At 38.5% G+C, this 16,428-nt stretch overlaps 2 protein-coding genes across 4 annotated transcripts in view; both read left to right on the top strand.

Annotated features, from left to right (window-relative positions):
• The window catches only part of LOC114152034 (vinculin), a 30,421-nt gene extending 23,475 nt beyond the window's left edge, over positions 1-6,946 (top strand). Inside the window, exons 12-21 of the mRNA XM_028029682.1 lie at positions 664-863; positions 1,452-1,580; positions 1,661-1,810; positions 1,932-2,040; positions 2,860-3,162; positions 3,261-3,385; positions 3,482-3,667; positions 4,275-4,478; positions 4,571-4,675; positions 5,516-6,946. Of these exons, the coding sequence (XP_027885483.1) occupies positions 664-863; positions 1,452-1,580; positions 1,661-1,810; positions 1,932-2,040; positions 2,860-3,162; positions 3,261-3,385; positions 3,482-3,667; positions 4,275-4,478; positions 4,571-4,675; positions 5,516-5,662 (1,658 nt within the window). The 3' untranslated portion in view covers positions 5,663-6,946. The remainder of the gene's footprint in view (positions 1-663; positions 864-1,451; positions 1,581-1,660; positions 1,811-1,931; positions 2,041-2,859; positions 3,163-3,260; positions 3,386-3,481; positions 3,668-4,274; positions 4,479-4,570; positions 4,676-5,515) is intronic.
• Positions 6,947-8,115: 1,169 nt separating this feature from the next.
• LOC114152210 (adenosine kinase-like) overlaps positions 8,116-16,428 on the top strand; it is a 171,172-nt gene continuing 162,859 nt past the window's right edge. The window contains exons 1-3 of one of the 3 annotated variants that reach the window (XM_028030024.1): positions 8,116-8,457; positions 10,565-10,639; positions 10,741-10,794. In XM_028030024.1, the coding sequence (XP_027885825.1) occupies positions 8,405-8,457; positions 10,565-10,639; positions 10,741-10,794 (182 nt within the window). In that variant the 5' untranslated portion in view covers positions 8,116-8,404. Of the gene's footprint in view, positions 8,458-9,833; positions 9,969-10,564; positions 10,640-10,740; positions 10,795-16,428 lie in introns of those variants that run through there. The other 2 variants (XM_028030022.1, XM_028030023.1) reach the window with 2 other exon arrangements.

Here is a 16,428-nt window from a genome sequence, read left to right as displayed (position 1 = left end):
AGTCTTACGGAGCTTCTGTCATGTGTTCTACCAGAATCGTGTATTTTGATTAAGGCTGCACAATATTAAAATTTTTTAACATAGAATAATATTGGTAAATATTGTTACATTTAGCATTTAGAGCTCAGTATGTATACTCAGAATAAATTATACTAGGCTGGACACTACTTACCAAGTAGGTGACAACTGAAGAAAGTTGGTTGCATTGAATTTTATTTCTTGGGATAAGAGTAAATTGATACAAATGGGAAGTTTTGCAGATTATTTGTAAACAAAAATCATGTATCCTTTTAACTATTTTGTAATCTGTTACTTAAATAATAACAATAATAGTGTAATAGTAATTTAATTTTGTGCAAAATGTAAAAAAGTCTGCAATGCTTTTGGCATTGTTTTTACATTTTCTAGAATTTTATGTGGAACTGAAGTCAAAACAATAGATTTGTATTGTAGTTATGAATTAGCCTGCAGGAAGTAAACTGGTCTAGCTACAAAGGAAATAAGTGTTATGATGCAGCACAAATCAAGAACAGAAATTTGCTGTTTTGGTGGCACAGAAAAAAAAACAAGGAACTTCTGTTTGCTTTTTTATCAGTTCTGTTTCAAAGATAATCATCTGCATTCAAGCCTGTAAAATGTTTCCTATGTGTTCTGTGCTTTCAGGCCAGGCAGCCATCCGTGGGCTGGTGGCCGAGGGCCGCCGGCTGGCCAATGCTCTGCAGGGCCCGTACAGGCAGGAGCTGATGGGGAAGTGCGAGCAGGTGGAGCAGCTCATGGCGCAGCTGGCTGACTTGGCCGCCCGTGGCGAAGGGGACTCCCCGCAGGCACGCGCCGTGGCTCAGCAGCTCCAGGAAGCCTTGAAAGTAAGACTGCTACTCACACGCCACCAGCAGCTCTCAATGCTTCAGAGGGAGAGCTTAGGATATACATGATTAAATGGCTCCCTCTGCTGGTTGTTTGTGGCAGAAGAAATAAAAGTGGTTATTTTGGATTTCTGGGAAATTTCAGGCTTGTAATGTATTGCTGTGTTTCTAGAAAATGTAATGGTGTAATTTCAGTGGCATAGATGGTAAAATATATCTTGATATTTTTTGGTTTATAAAGTAAAATCTAGTGCTTTCTCATACTTGCTCTGGAAATGTACATGTTTCATGTCATTTTTCAGTTCTGCTTGTTACTTAAGATAACAAGAAGAACAAGTCAACCAAACTAATGCTAAAATTCTAATTTTTAAGAAATATTTCCAAATATTTCTTCATAATATCTGAATAAAATGTCTAAGGATGTTCATTTGTCTCACTGCAGTGCTCCTTTACAACCAATTTTTGCAAACTGGGTTATATTTAAATATTTTTTATATTCATAAAAACTAAGAAATGACATGTTTTAAAATCAACAAATATTTCATGAGGTCGCTAGTTTGCAGTAATATGTGTTCATCCTTCTCTCAGGACCTGAAAGGAAAGATGCAGGAGGCAATGACTCAGGAAGTGTCTGACATCTTCAGTGACACCACCACCCCCATCAAGTTGCTGGCAGTGGCTGCTACAGCGCCCCTCGACGCTCCCAACAGAGATGAGGTCACTGGGATATTAATCTGCAGAGTGCTGTATTCTTTCTGTCAGTACTTTTGAGTCCCATCTTTACTTTGAATGTGTAGGTCTTTGAGGACAGAGCCGCCAACTTCGAGAACCACGCCAATAGGCTCGGCGCCACGGCCGAGAAGGCGGCCGCAGTCGGCACTGCGAACAAGAGTACAGTGGAGGGAATCCAGGCTGCCGTCAAGTCAACCAGAGATCTAACACCACAAGTAGGTCAAGGTTGAGTGGTTTTCTGTTGCGGTTTGACCACCACCCTGAAACAAAAGCCACAGAAACGGTTCAAGAGTTTCTCACTTCTGTTAGTTATAACTAGTTCATTGATTTTTTTAGGTGGTGTCTGCTGCTCGCATTCTGCTGAGAAACCCTGGCAACCAAGCAGCATATGAACATTTTGAGACCATGAAGAATCAGTGGATTGACAATGTGGAAAAGATGACTGGTAAGCTGCAAAAGTATTCACACCCCTGGACTTTTCCCACATTTTGTCACATTACAACTAGAAGCTTTCCTGAGTTTTATTGGAACTCTCTGTGATAGAGAAACACATTACAGAGGAAAAGAGGGAAAGCAATACATGACTCTGTAAATACAAAGCTGAAAGGTGTGGTGTATTCAGCTGCTCCGAGTTCTTTGTTGGACCAAATTTCACTGCAATTTAAGCTGCAGGTGTTTCAGTATATCTCTACCTGCTTTGCACATCGAGTGAAATTGAGTCTTTGGTGTAAAACACTCCACTGTTGCGCCAACTGTATTTTTAATGGTGTTTTCTTTCAATAGTGGCATTTTTCTTGCCACGCTTTCAGAAATTCCAGATTATTAGATTGTCTGACTAACTTTTGTCTTAATAGATTCTCCCACCTGAGTTGTGGAGTTCTGCAAGTCCTCCAGAGTTACAATAGGCCTCCTAATCATTAAGGTTCTCAAACAAACCTTTGGAGCTTTCACAGAACACTTTTACTTTTTACTATTGGTGAATTTGGTGACTTCTGGGAAACTTTTACACCGGATTTTATTTAGGGGAGTCAACGTAACAAAGGTCTTTATAAAACTGTATCCCTATTTGTATTTCTATTTGAAAATTGTGTAGCATTTTCCTTCCACTTCACAATCGTGTGCTGCCCTGCGGTGATTTATCACACAAAATCTCCAAGAGGTGTAATTTGTGGTTGCTAGGAAATGTGCAAAAGTTTTAGTGGTATTTATAGTTTTCCACTAAACAAACCTTCAAGTTACTGATCGGTCTTCTGTGCTTTACCAGTTTTGGTCGATGAGGCCATTGATACCAAATCTCTGCTGGACGCCTCTGAGGACGCCATAAAGAAGGACTTGGATAAATGCCGCGTTGCCATGAACAATCACCAGCCTCAGATGCTGGTGGCCGGCGCCACCAGCATTGCCCGAAGAGCCAACCGCATCCTTCTGGTGGCAAAACGAGAGGTGGAGAACTCCGAAGATCCCAAATTCAGAGAAATAGTGAAAGCTGCATCAGATGAACTGAGCCGGACGATTTCTCCCATGGTGATGAATGCAAAGGCTGTGGCTGGAAATATCCAGGATCCAAGTAAGTAACGGTTGCTAATGAGAAGGATTTCTTTTTGGGTTGTGTTTGAAACCCTGTGAAGAGTAAAAATATGTTTTTTAATTTTTTTTATTTTGCAGATCTTCAGAAGGGATTTTTGGATTCGGGTTATAAGATTCTTGGAGCTGTAGCAAAAGTTAGGGAGGCCTTCCAGCCTCAAGAGCCAGACTTCCCACCACCACCTCCGGAGCTGGATCAGCTCAGCGTAAGAACATAAACGACCACGACTTAGAAATAACAAGTCAACCAAAGTGTCCAAACGCTTGTGTGCTTTACCTGTCAAATTACTTTACCTGTACAGCTCAATGATGAAGCAGCACCTCCCAAGCCTCCTCTTCCAGAGGGAGAAGTTCCTCCACCCAGACCTCCTCCTCCTGAGGAGAAAGACGAGGAGTTCCCAGAGCACAAAGCTGGAGAGAAAGTCAATGAGCCCATGATGGTGGCTGCTAGGCAGCTTCACGACGAAGCCCGCAAATGGTCCAGCAAAGTAAGGGCTCACTAAAACAAAGTTTACAGCACAGGTCAATGTGCAACTGGGCCATTATCAACATTTTTTATGTATGTGCAATTGAAAGTTGCACCAAATTGGACTTGTTAGTACCTGGAGGACACAACATGCATTAGCTCAGTCTCTTGTCCAAGAATGCAAACAAGAGTTAGTTTTTTTTAACTGTTATAATGGCTTCTACCTTATGAGTGTTAATGCATTGAAAACATAACACTAGAAGGTGAAATGCAAGTCGTCTGTAGCCTGTTAATCTGCCAACTGCCATTTGCACAGCAGGAAATCTCATTGTCATTGCTACACCTTCATTGAACTGGGTCAAGGGAATCTCTTTCTAAAGCATTAGGTCCAGAGGGGGAGATTCGAAAAACTCTGAAAAACCTAATAAGGTATTAACCTAAGATTGTTCCATTGTGGTTACAGTTTAGAAAGTAAGTAAAGCCTCTCCAAATTGCATAGACATCTGTAACTGTTGTGGATCTCTAAATGAAGTTCATAGAGAAGGACATTGTGTTCATCATGTCAGTTTTCTGGGGTAGACAGAACAAATACGCTTTCAAGCACTTGCTGATTCTGTTGATCCTCACAGGGAAACGACATCATCGGCGCTGCCAAGCGAATGGCCCTGCTCATGGCAGAGATGTCCCGTTTGGTGCGTGGAGGCAGTGGAAACAAACGCGCCCTGATCCAGTGCGCCAAGGACATCGCCAAAGCCTCTGACGAAGTCACACGGCTGGCGAAGGAAGTGGCCAAGCAATGTACCGACAAACGAATCAGGACCAACCTGCTCCAGGTCCGTAAAAGAAACCATTAAGTTACAAACTGATAATGTCTTAATTTTAAAAAAGTTATGTACTGTATTTTGACACTTTGACCTCATTTCAGGTGTGTGAGCGCATTCCCACCATCAGCACTCAGCTCAAAATCCTGTCCACTGTCAAGGCCACCATGTTGGGCCGTACCAACATCAGTGAAGAGGAGTCTGAGCAGGTGAGAATATTTATTGACTTCCTAATATTATCTTAATATGAATATGGTCCCCATGCAGTCTAGAAAAGTATAGAGTTGGTTTCTCATGTCTAGATCCATATGGAAAGCAAAAATGTTCATTTATCCTTCTTTGTCCATCTCATTATCTGGTTAACCATCCAACCATCTAGTTATCAGTCTATTTGTTAATCCATCAATTCAACCACCCATTTATTTATCCTACTGAATTATCTCTTTATCCATTCGCCTGTGCATCTTTCCCTTTTGTATCCCTGTGTCCCTCCTGTCATCCATCTTTTTTTCTTAAATTGTGAATTTTTTCTTTTTTTTCTGTTCTGTCAATTTATTTGTCAATGCATCTTTTAATCCATCAGTTTATCCATCCATGTGGCCCATTTGTTTATTAATCAGTATCTGTCAGTTCATTCATTCATTCATTAGATAGAGGTCCACTCCTCTATCTGTATGTCCATCCATTTATCAATCCAAATCTCCCTCCATTATCTCTCCGTTCATCCATCTCTCCATCCATTTCTTCATTTTCCTTAAATCTATCACCCCTGTCCATTTTATCTTTTGTGCATTCATTCATTTTTCATCCTCCTGTCCATTTGTTCATCTTTATAATCTGTGGTGGTTACGGATTTAACATGCAAAACCTCTGTTTGAAAATCTGAAGTATGAAGTATGTCCATAGTGATAATTAAAACTGACCATTAGGTTGTGATGTCTGGAAATTTGGGCATGGAATCAACTGGGAAAATGTTTGTGAATATTTTGCAAAGTCATCACTTAAAACCTCCCTCATCATTGAATCTCTTTTTATTCTTTGTGCTTCAGGCGACTGAAATGTTGGTCCACAACGCTCAGAACCTGATGCAGTCTGTGAAGGAGACTGTCAGAGAAGCGGAGGCGGCCTCCATTAAGATCCGGACAGATGCAGGTTTCACCCTCCACTGGGTCAGAAAGACCCCCTGGTATCAGTAAGAGACGAGCTATCAGTCCTCTGCTTGGTGCTGGTTCTGCCCAGCTGTTCATAGGGACGATGAATGGACAGACATATGCTTCATCAAAGCAACGATTACACTGCCCCACGTCTATATATGGGCAAAGTTTCTCCCTCATATGTCCTGTCTGTAGCGATTGCTGTTCTGATATAATATAAAAGGTGGGACTGTTAATTTGAAATATATTTTAGGGGTTATGATAAAGAATTCTTGAAATATGCATATTTATATATTGATCAGAGGTTAGATTTCATATCATGTGAGGGTAATTATGTGTGGACCTTTCTAGATCTAGACCACATTAAGTTAAATTGAATTAAAGAACATTTTTATATCTTTATACTGAATATTTTATTATCACAATTACTTCTGCTTTGCTTGGATAAGCACATAAACTTAAGGAGTTGTTACAAGTACAGCAGATGCAGATGGAATATAAGTTGCGTTGCTTCCGTTTGATGTTCTGTACTACATGAAGCGAAAGAGAAATGCTGATATTTGTTTCATTTTGTGTTGTAGCAGTCTAGAGGTCTGCCAAAGATATTTCATCCACACTCTGTTTAATCCATAACGCATATTTGAGTTGAAATTTAGGGAACAAGTTTCTGATTTGACTCATTCAAGTCATTCTAGATTGCATTAAGATAACATCTATTAAACAGCCTTGTGCTACATTATGTAGCCTAAAAGCCATTTGTTTACTATTGCTAGCATGCTATGAGAGTTTGAATAAAACCTCCTGCTTTTGTTTTTGGCACACATGTTCACTTTTTTTTGTGTGTGCACAAGTCTTGGAAAAAAAAAAAGACTTTATATAGCAAAGAATGAGCAACACTTTATCATAAAGCACAATAACTGCAGCTGTTAATCTAAGTTGTCTTGATACACTAAACAGAACTGATCACCTTTTGTGGTAATTCTGCATTAGATTCTTTTAAAATGCCTGAAGCTTTTTTTTCTTGTTTTTTGTGGAAGTTTATTTTAGGCGTCTAACAAACTGATGTGCCTTGAATTGCGATTGATATTTTCATTTTCAGATGTTTTGTATTGTTTGTACAAGCTGTCAGTGTTAATTTGTTCAGAACACTTATTGTACAGGATTCTTCTTTAAAGCCCTTTTCAAATACTCACAAAATACTCTATGCAAACCACGTTTCCCCTTAACAGAACAATTATGCAACTTGGTTGGGATATAATGGGTCTGAAAGATAATTTTGCTTTAGCATTGTTCACAATTTTGTAATAAAGCATTTTATAACACTCAGTTTGTTTGTTGCTGTTGTTTTTTTTTGCATCAGTAGAAAAGAATGAAGTCTTTTTACTCTGATGCTATCAAGTCAGTCAACCAAAGCAGCTCAACACAGGAGTGCAAACAGTTTCTTCCTGATTTACAACCCACCTCTGCGGTACTGTTTGTTCCCTGGGAGACATAATTATTGCATGGCTGAGTTTTAAGACTGAGACAGTGGGCTCAGAAAACACGATAATTCAATAAGAATAGAGGTAGTGAAGGCTTTAAAGAAGACTTACCCAAACATTAAGATGAGTAGATAAAGGCTATCCATGTTCTAAGCATCAGAGAATCAAAGATGCATTTATGAAAGGTTTCTGAAACTTTTAGTTCCAATATAGACGGAACAACCAAAGAACATCCTCTAAAAGTTTCCATATGGTTAACCACAACTTTCACAATGTAACCTTCAGGAAACCATTCCTAAAGGTTGTCGGTTAGTTTTAACATTCATAGTGTAACCTTTGGTGAACTTTCAATAAACCTCTAAATATTCTTTTATAATGTTCTACTTTCTCAAAGCAGCAGTGGCGCCGATTGGACAGCAGCCTGGTTTCCGTCAAGCTGCCCTAGAGGCTGCAATGTTGCTTACCTCCAATTGTGTGTTTAAGTGAGTGAACGACTGTTGTATACAGAGCTTTCTAGTTTCTAGACTTGAGAAAAGTGCTATACTAGTGTAGGTAATTTACTATTTAATAGTGGTAACTGCAGGGCGTCATTAAGGAATGTTATTCTTAGTTCCTAAGGTTAGCCACCAGTGCCACTACTCCCTTTATATAAACATTGATGGTGCAACCTTCTAAGGTCTAACAGGAATTATTCTCAGACTGTTTTCAGTATTGACTGTGTGATCTCCAGGAAATGTTCTGTCATGGTTTTCTAAAGGAAACTAAAGGTTTCACCACATAACCATCAAAAGAAATCTTTCTCTAGCTTTACGTTGCAACCTTCAGGGGATATTTTGCAAAGGATGTTGGGTGTAACATTGACAGTGTGACTGTAGCTCTACAGGGGAAAGTAAAAACTTTAATAGTTTGAATATTCTTGAAACATTCCCTGAAGGTTTGCAGCAACTTCAATAGTGATTATGTGCAGCTTTTCTTTCTTTTTTTGCTTGTGAATCCATACTGTCAGCATCGTTAAATGTTAAAACGTTTCATCATCAGCTTGGAAAGGGCAACCTTTGAAGGGGAACTTGATGTAATTCAATAACTTTGACTCTTCGTAAAGTGAGTAAGCACAATGATTCCTAACAACAAATAAACTCTTATTTTCCCCCTGTTTATTTTTCACGCGGTCGAACAATTTGTTCTGTATGGTTTGATGGGGAGGAAGCGGTAGCTTCCTGCTACTCTTCCCTGCCAGAGAGGAAAAGAAAGAGGCTGTAGAGATTCTTCATCAACAACGGACGCGTTGGACACGTAAAGAGAGATGTCTAAGGAAGAAACAGCTGCGTCGACTTGGAAGATGAAGACGGCGTTGAGGTAAAAATAATTAAAAAAACCAAACAAAAACGGGGTTGTTTTAATGAAGCGAAGTGATGCGCCGAGCTCCGCGCTGCTAGCCGCTGCTGCTAGCCGTTAATTGCAGCTAGCGTCTGTGGTGTTGTGTTAACTGACAGCTGGAGCTGCGGGGAGAAGGCGCTTCAACCTTAATACATTTTCCTCCTCTCATTTAGACTCTTTCTATACACCGCTTATTGGGTCATGACGAAACAAATCACAGCTAGCAGACTGCCGTGATTTCATGGTTGCCCAACATAACTGGAACACGGGAAAAAAAAAATAAAAATGTCGCTGCATACATCCAACCAACCAACCTCTAACTGTCCTTTAAAGAAGAGTTTTTAATGAGAACGAATCAGGAAGAACGAAGTATGTTATTTTGACAAAGATAAATTGTTGACAGTGTTAAACAAGCCAGAAATAAACTTATTGGTTGAGTAAGAAGTTAAGGCAGTGTTTGAATCACGTTTTGTTTATGAAAAAATAACCAGTAGCGTTTATATTTAACGGCAAAACAATAACATTCGGAATGACTATTTAACTGTTAGCATTAAATAAATAATACATTAATATAAACAAACGATGAGGTTGTTGATTTGTCTACAAATGAAACAAATCAATGAAGTGAACCGTGCGGCGTTCAATTGACCTGGGAAAGCTAGTTATCAGCCGCAAACTATTCTCTAAGGTTTCCATTAAACACTGGTGAGTGTAAGCCATTAAGTATTTCAAAATAGTGTAAAGAACCATTGTTTTAGAAAATGTATTATTATTATTATTATTATTATTATTATCAGGTATTGTGTTTTGTAATAACCTTTTAATGGGAGCTAACAAGTTTTAGGTGGAGATGCACAGAACAGGCTTTTCCTGGCTGAGAACTGTTTCTGATATTTTTAAGGTCTAATCTGCAGATACGGATTTTGACCAATAACGCATGCACAAGAAAATAAATGTTTCTTCTTTGATGAAGGTGTGGGCTATAAATACAACAGAAAATGAAAGTCCCCATTTATGCATCACGTGTATGCCCCAAGCCATCTGATTCTGATTAAGCTTGTGCATTTATGAACCAAAAGTGGTGAAACTATGAATTAACATCTCTAGATTTATATATTTTAAATGCATTATTAATTGACATATGATGAGCTAATGGCTCTGCATACACTAGATCATATATCTTACAATAATATTGGCTAATGTAACAGGGTTTACATTACATTACATTACACTACATTACAAGTTCTCGTTTTCTCCATTGACCTCAAATGCAGCACTGAAAGCCCTACAATATTTGCTCTATGTGTAGCCAATCACATGCCTAGAAGGTCACCAAAGACCAGCCCACTCTTTTCACCAACATTAGGGTTGGTCCAAAGTGGAGCTCTAGTTCCTGGACTCAGAAAGCACGTTGGTTTTGTCAGAGAGGGGGAAAGCTGTTGATCATTTAATATGCTGCAGGAATTTTCTGACATCATGCCAACACCAAGGTGAGATCCAAATCAAGAAATACTCTGCAAAGGGCAGTAGAGCTGTTAAGATTGGTGTTTTGAGGAAATGCTTTTACTCTACCACCTGTGTTTTCCTTAGTTTAATTGAAAAATACTGTTTGGAGAGATATTGTATATGTTCACCAAGATAAACTGCTTCAGAAAGTATAATTATTAACCCTTGTAAGTCCTAAACAGACATTTGCTGTTATTATGTTGCTTATTTAAAGTGAGTTGGTTAACCTGTTGTCCTGTCAAGAGCAGACTTTGCCCACTATATCTTATTGCTGTGAATTTGTAGATAAAATTGTTGTGCAAGCAAAAATTCATACTAAAATACATAAGATACATGTGCATGTTTTGGTAGCTATAAATTCACACATGTTGCTGACATAATGATGGCAGAGGCAATCTCGGTAAAGCAGTAAAACAGGGATGCGCCCCTGATTGAAATTTCTGTTATTTAAGACAACAAATCCCAACCAGATGATTTCCTGTTTCACAGCGTAGCACAGATTGCTCGTTTTCTCCACTCTCTCCTAGCCACTAAGTGGGAGTCTGCAGAATACAATATGTTTTTGTTTCCTCCTTCACAGTGAAAACATGCTGTTTGGGATGGGAAATCCCTTGTTGGACATCTCAGCTGTGGTGGACAAAAATTTCCTTGACAAGTGAGTGTCAGTAGCTGTTTTGATTTTAATTATACATTACCTAAAACTCACTAACACAATAAGGTCATTGACCATCCCTTCTCCCTTTTTCTTTGCGAAAGGTTTGGACTGAAACCAAACGACCAGATCTTGGCTGAAGACAAACACAAAGCCTTGTGAGTCACACACACTGGGAGAACCACATGGCCTTCTGTAGCATAATGTATCTTGCTAAAATTATGGCAAACCAAATAAGGGTTACACTCGTCATTCATACCCCACTAACAACATCTTCTCACTGTTTGCTGTGCTCAAAATAGCCTGGTTATAAATTCACCATGGTACAACTGAGCTTTAAGGCTTGGCACTACCTAATATTTTGAAGTCTGACACTACAACCACCTCAGTATAAATTGTAGGATTATACATAGTTTGGATTTTAACGTGCGTGTTTTGTTTCATGCTTAATTCATGGAAACGGTTTCCCAAAGCATGTCTGTTCCCCTTCCAGACCCGCATTTTTAACATTCCAGGCAGATGTAGAGTAACTTCATAAGCTTTCTCAAAACTATACCCGCATTTTCCTGAGTGCAGATCGTCACACCTTTTAAAATGGAGGGTAAACAAGAGCTGCATGAACAAACTCAGACATCTGATTTTCAGCTGACCTTATGTCAACCTTTGTCTTCTGTTTGAAGGAGTACAGATGATTTCTTTTTCTTTAAAAGATACATTTTCCTTCAAAATCCTCGAAACAAAGACTACCATCTGTAAGTAGGAAGATGGTCCATCTTTGAAGTTTTGTAGAAATTACACCATTGTCATAACATTGATAACTGGATTTTTGTAACGCCGTTTAAAGTTTTCAAAAGGCCTAGTTTTACTAATCTTAACTTTGGGTTTTAAATGCACCTAATGTTTGCATATGGGGGTTTATATTACGTGCCAACTCAGTCTTTACTTCTTCCATAAACATTAAAGGAAAAACTGTGTTCTTACTCTGTGATAAAACTGCAAACCCCACAATGCATTGGCTTAACAAGCCTGCTTACGGAAATTTAATCTGCAAACCTGCAAAAAAGAGTTCTGCACCTCAAGTTGGTTAAGTTATGCTTAAGCAAATAGAACTGAGAGGTTTACATAGAAGAGTGTTCAATAATATAGATGGGGTTGAAAATATTTATTTCAAATAATTGGCTGAAAGCTTATGTCAGTAATTATTATGGAGCTTACTTTATACTGTAAAAATACATTTAAACTAGGTAACCATGACATGAACGTATGGGGAGTAAGAATGTGTGTCCTTATGAATTTCCCTCTGGGATTTATAAGGTATATTAATTAATTAATTAATTTATTCATTCATATGAACAGTCCAGCTGAAATATATTAAATATTTAGTAGAAGAGCCCTTTAGGTAATGACAACTTCAAGACATCTCGTCTGTGGAGAAATTAGGAACAATGAATCCTCAGGTGTGATTTTTTTCTTTCTGAAGTCTCATGGGTTCTGGTAGCTTTAGCCGAACTCTCAGTTTTATTTGCTTAATTCATGAAACTAGCTGATATTTTCCTTGTCTGCATGTTTGCTATCATCGTCTCAGTGGAACACCCACCCGCATTACATTTTCAGATTCTTATCAACAATGTGCCGATACTTTAATTCATTGTTCCTTCTTTCAATTATAGTCTGCCAGAACTGAATACTGAACAGCATCCCCACATCACGATACTCCCACCTTCATAGCCATATGCTGTTGGTGTAGTGTTTATTTTTGCCAATATGCAGTTCCACTCACCCTCCAAACATGGTGTGTGTGATGTTTAATTTTTGTCTCATCTCATATGTTTGTATTGTAACAGTTTACATTGCCATGTTCAAAGTTCTGCAACAAACTTTAAACAAGCTACAACCTGACTTAAGGTTGAGTTTTGTCCACTGCCCTGGCAAAGGGGTCAGTGTGCTTGAATGCATTGTTTTCTTGGAAAAAGTGTAACTCCAGGTTTTTGTTTGTTTGTTTTGCTTCTGTAGAAAATATTGTGTTGATTTTCTTTCCACTCCTGGGTTATGGTTCCAGGGTTGTTAACTGGGATATTTAGTTAACAAATAACTATGTAACCATAGTTACATAGTTGGTACATATGTAACCATTTCCATCAGTGTGTTTGCAACTAAAAGGTTGAAAAGGTCTTGAGAAATCTCTTAAGGTTTACCCATGACAACATTCTGCTTTATGCATTACCTTGGTAATGAGAAACCCTTTTATTGTGGTTCACCTTTTGCACAGAGAGGAAGCAGGATTACGTTCATACGACTGTTTCGTGGACTGCTTTTGCTCTTGGCAGCTTTGCTTCTTCGTGTGTTCAATATTTATATTCTGTGTCAATCTATTTTACTACCCTATTCAAATTACACATTATAAAGTGTTTTTATTTTATTTGTGTGTTAAGATTGCTTGAGTTGTTTTCTAGTGTAAACTACATCCCCAATTCGAAATGCATTTAAGGAGAAGAAGAAGTGAATGTGTTCTGTACTTACTTTCTGGTGGTATTTCTCAAATGTTTGATTTGTGTCTTTTTTTACAAGCTTTATTTATCACATTTTACTCGGCTTGTAAAGTAAAACTGCCAGCAAAAAATGTCCCTCTGGCACACTTACTAGAGTGCAACAGATGACTCTTTTTCTTCCACTGAGCAAGTGTCAAATGTCCCTTGTGAGTACATTCCTGCCCCACAGCTGCACATTTGTATATCAGTTAAATGTGAGAACCCCAGTCTTAATGACAGCACATACAGTATGTGGCATTAGCAATAGCACACAAACCTCAGCGCCCTTCATAATAATAATTAAGGATATGTAAAAATCCTTTAAAAAATTGTCTTTTCTTTGATCTTTGAAAATAGAAAAAGATTCTAACAAAAAATAAATGTAACTGAAGTATTTCTTAATTTTTAGGTTGGTCACAGTGTCTTTTTTTTAAAATTTGTGGACTGTAACATTCTGTTTCCCTGTGATATAAGCATAAATATTACGCTGCTTGGAGCCCTATTTGTCTTTATATGATAATAGGGAAATTCACCTAGTCCGAGCAACAATCGGAAAGCCAAAACAGCTGGAACATTGATACAAAAAAACTCTCAAAACTTTAAAGGTCTCTTTTTAGAGAGCTAAATTAAGGGGGTCACCATGTCAACTTTTAGACTGCTAAGTTACAACTGATTTGTACCAGCTGGCATCAGGTTGTTTATACTAAGGACACTTGTCTATTTCGCCTCCTGAACTGCCACTTTTTCTTAGCTTATCAAGTTTTATTCATATATTTTTGACCAAGTTTCTCACATTTGTGTAACACTGTTCAACTATAAAGATGAATCCAACAGCCTCAATTTTTGAGGTAATTGAAAACTTCGTCCTTCTTGTGGGAGTTTACCAGCAGCAATGGTATACTTTTGTCGGAACACATTTATAGCAGAGCTTTAAACTTGTCCTCCTATCCACAAGTGATGGTGAACCATTTCTCTTGGCAATTTTGCTACAAACACATTTGCTTTGGTCATGTTTACCTACAATGCCCTGCAGTGTGCCCCATTTCCTATATTTGATTCACTTGAAGCGGACCGAGACCTATGTTTTTAGGCAGACAAGAGTCTACTTCCCTTATCCGCACCAGTAGATTGCACATTCATACCTTCCCAAAGAAACTAGATATTTCTGGCTCTATATTTAGGGTTGTTCTGCTGGAAAATGAACCTTCACCTCAGTCTCCCATCTTTTTTTTTCTACTCTGTATTTACCTCCATCCATCTTTCATTCAATTTTGACTAGCTTTCTGGTGCCTGCTGGAAAAAAGCAATCGCGCATCATCCCACTACCACCATGTTTCAAGGAGACGGTGTCTTCAGGGTGACCTGGAATGGTTTTGGTTGCATGGTGTGTTTCATTTAGCCCAAACATTTCAGTTTTGGATTTGACCAGAGCATCTTCTTCCATCTGTTTCCTTTTGCCCAGTGAACTGCTTTTTCTTTTCATAAAAACCAGAGTTGCAGAGGGCCAGACTAATTTCGTGGCCACACGGGAACGTTGTGTTCTAAAACAGGAACGTTTTAACCGTTTTTGCCCCGCATCCCGACAGAGACAGTGGTCGTAATGTGACAAAATGTGAAAAAAGGGATCAAAAAGGCAAATAAATACTTTTGCGAGACCCTGTATTCAGTCCATGGGCATATCAGTACATCAGAGCTACAAAAGGCTACCTTGTCAGGTCTTGTTGCTCCACAAAAGGACACACGTGACCTTGGGCAGCAGAGGCGGCACAAAGCAGCATCATCAGCAGTGTTGTTCTCCTTCAGCACAAAGGCTGCGGTGTTATCTTTAGCCCCACAGACACTGTTCTCTGTACATTCTGCACAAGGTCAGGGCAGGATTAACAAGCAGCTTTGGTGGTTAATTCCTGTCACAATACATTTCAGTGCATATCCTCACCAATTCAACACACAGGAGCGTGCACTCTCATCTCTATCAGGTTACCTCACTGGAAACATGCAGTGTTTATTCCGTTTTATTTAGATTCTTGGATAAAACCCAGAGCGTTCACTCTTTGGCTGCTTGATAAATGAAACTACAGTAAGTGTTACATTATGTAATCTACAAAGTAGCTCATCTCAGAAAGATGAACTATAACCATTATCCTGACAAATAAGTTAATTACAAAAAAAAAGCTCTCAATAGGCTTACAACTTCTCTCAACTAACACTATTGTTGCACAACTGAATCTAGTGTAACACGATTCACAAGCTTCCCCCTCTCCTCCGCCTCTCTTTCTTCCCATCACCCTGGTGGGAGAGATCATTGGATGCAGTGCACTGTGGCCGTTCCTGAATTCAATTATCTAGTCGCAGCAGAGCCCATATAATCCTGTTGTGGCTGAGAAATTGCCTGCTATACAGTAGAAAGCATCTATGTCCCTGTTAGTACTGGCTGGGGAGTTGTTGCTTTATTTTTTTCTTCTTCTTTTTCTTGTGTCTGTGTTCAGAGTAAGCCCCGGCAGCTGTGTAGGCTTTTGTGTTTTGATAGCTGATTAATCGTCTGCAAAAAGTGCTGCTTTTACTTTATCAGAGATCACACACACACACACACATATATATATATATATATATATATATATATATAAGTTTTCTATTGATTAATGAAAATAAATAGCTTTATGCATCACTTGCATTGCAGCAACTTGTTTCTATTATGTTCTTGGTTTGGTTTTATCTCCATTATTAAAAGTTTAACTTGTAGCAACTAAAGCCGAGAAAGCGACCTGGATTGCCTTAACACCTCAGCAGGCTGATTTTCTCTATGCAACACTCCATTGATGCAGTAATTCATGCATGCCCTGATCAAGTGTTGAGTTAATACTGTACACTGTGCAGCACGTTGAAATTTCTCCATTTAAAAGTATTATTATTATTATTATTGGGTTTCATCTAATATTCAAATGTTTAGAAAAACAGAATTTGGGTTTCTAATGAGCTTTTCAGAACCAAACACTTGAAATCATCTGTGTGTAATAAATGCATGTAATAAATAAGTCTACTGATAAACGTTTTAATTATATTCTATTTCATTTTGATGCAGAAGCAACTCTGTCTGCCTCTTAAACCATACTGCTTACATTATTTACATTATCTTGTTTTAGTAGCTGCGTCGGCTGTTCTCTGTCTTTTCTTTTCTCTAGGCAGGATCTCCAGTGTGGTTTTCAAGCTGCCCTTTAAGGGCAACTTCTTTTCAGCAGATGCTGGTTTTTCAAAGTAGGTTTTGAG

This window comes from Xiphophorus couchianus, chromosome 10 (genome assembly GCF_001444195.1).
Source record: "Xiphophorus couchianus chromosome 10, X_couchianus-1.0, whole genome shotgun sequence".
In the NCBI taxonomy this organism is placed as follows: Eukaryota; Metazoa; Chordata; class Actinopteri; order Cyprinodontiformes; family Poeciliidae; genus Xiphophorus; species Xiphophorus couchianus.
Note: the sequence above shows the minus strand (reverse complement) of the source record. Positions and strands in the feature narration are given on the sequence as shown.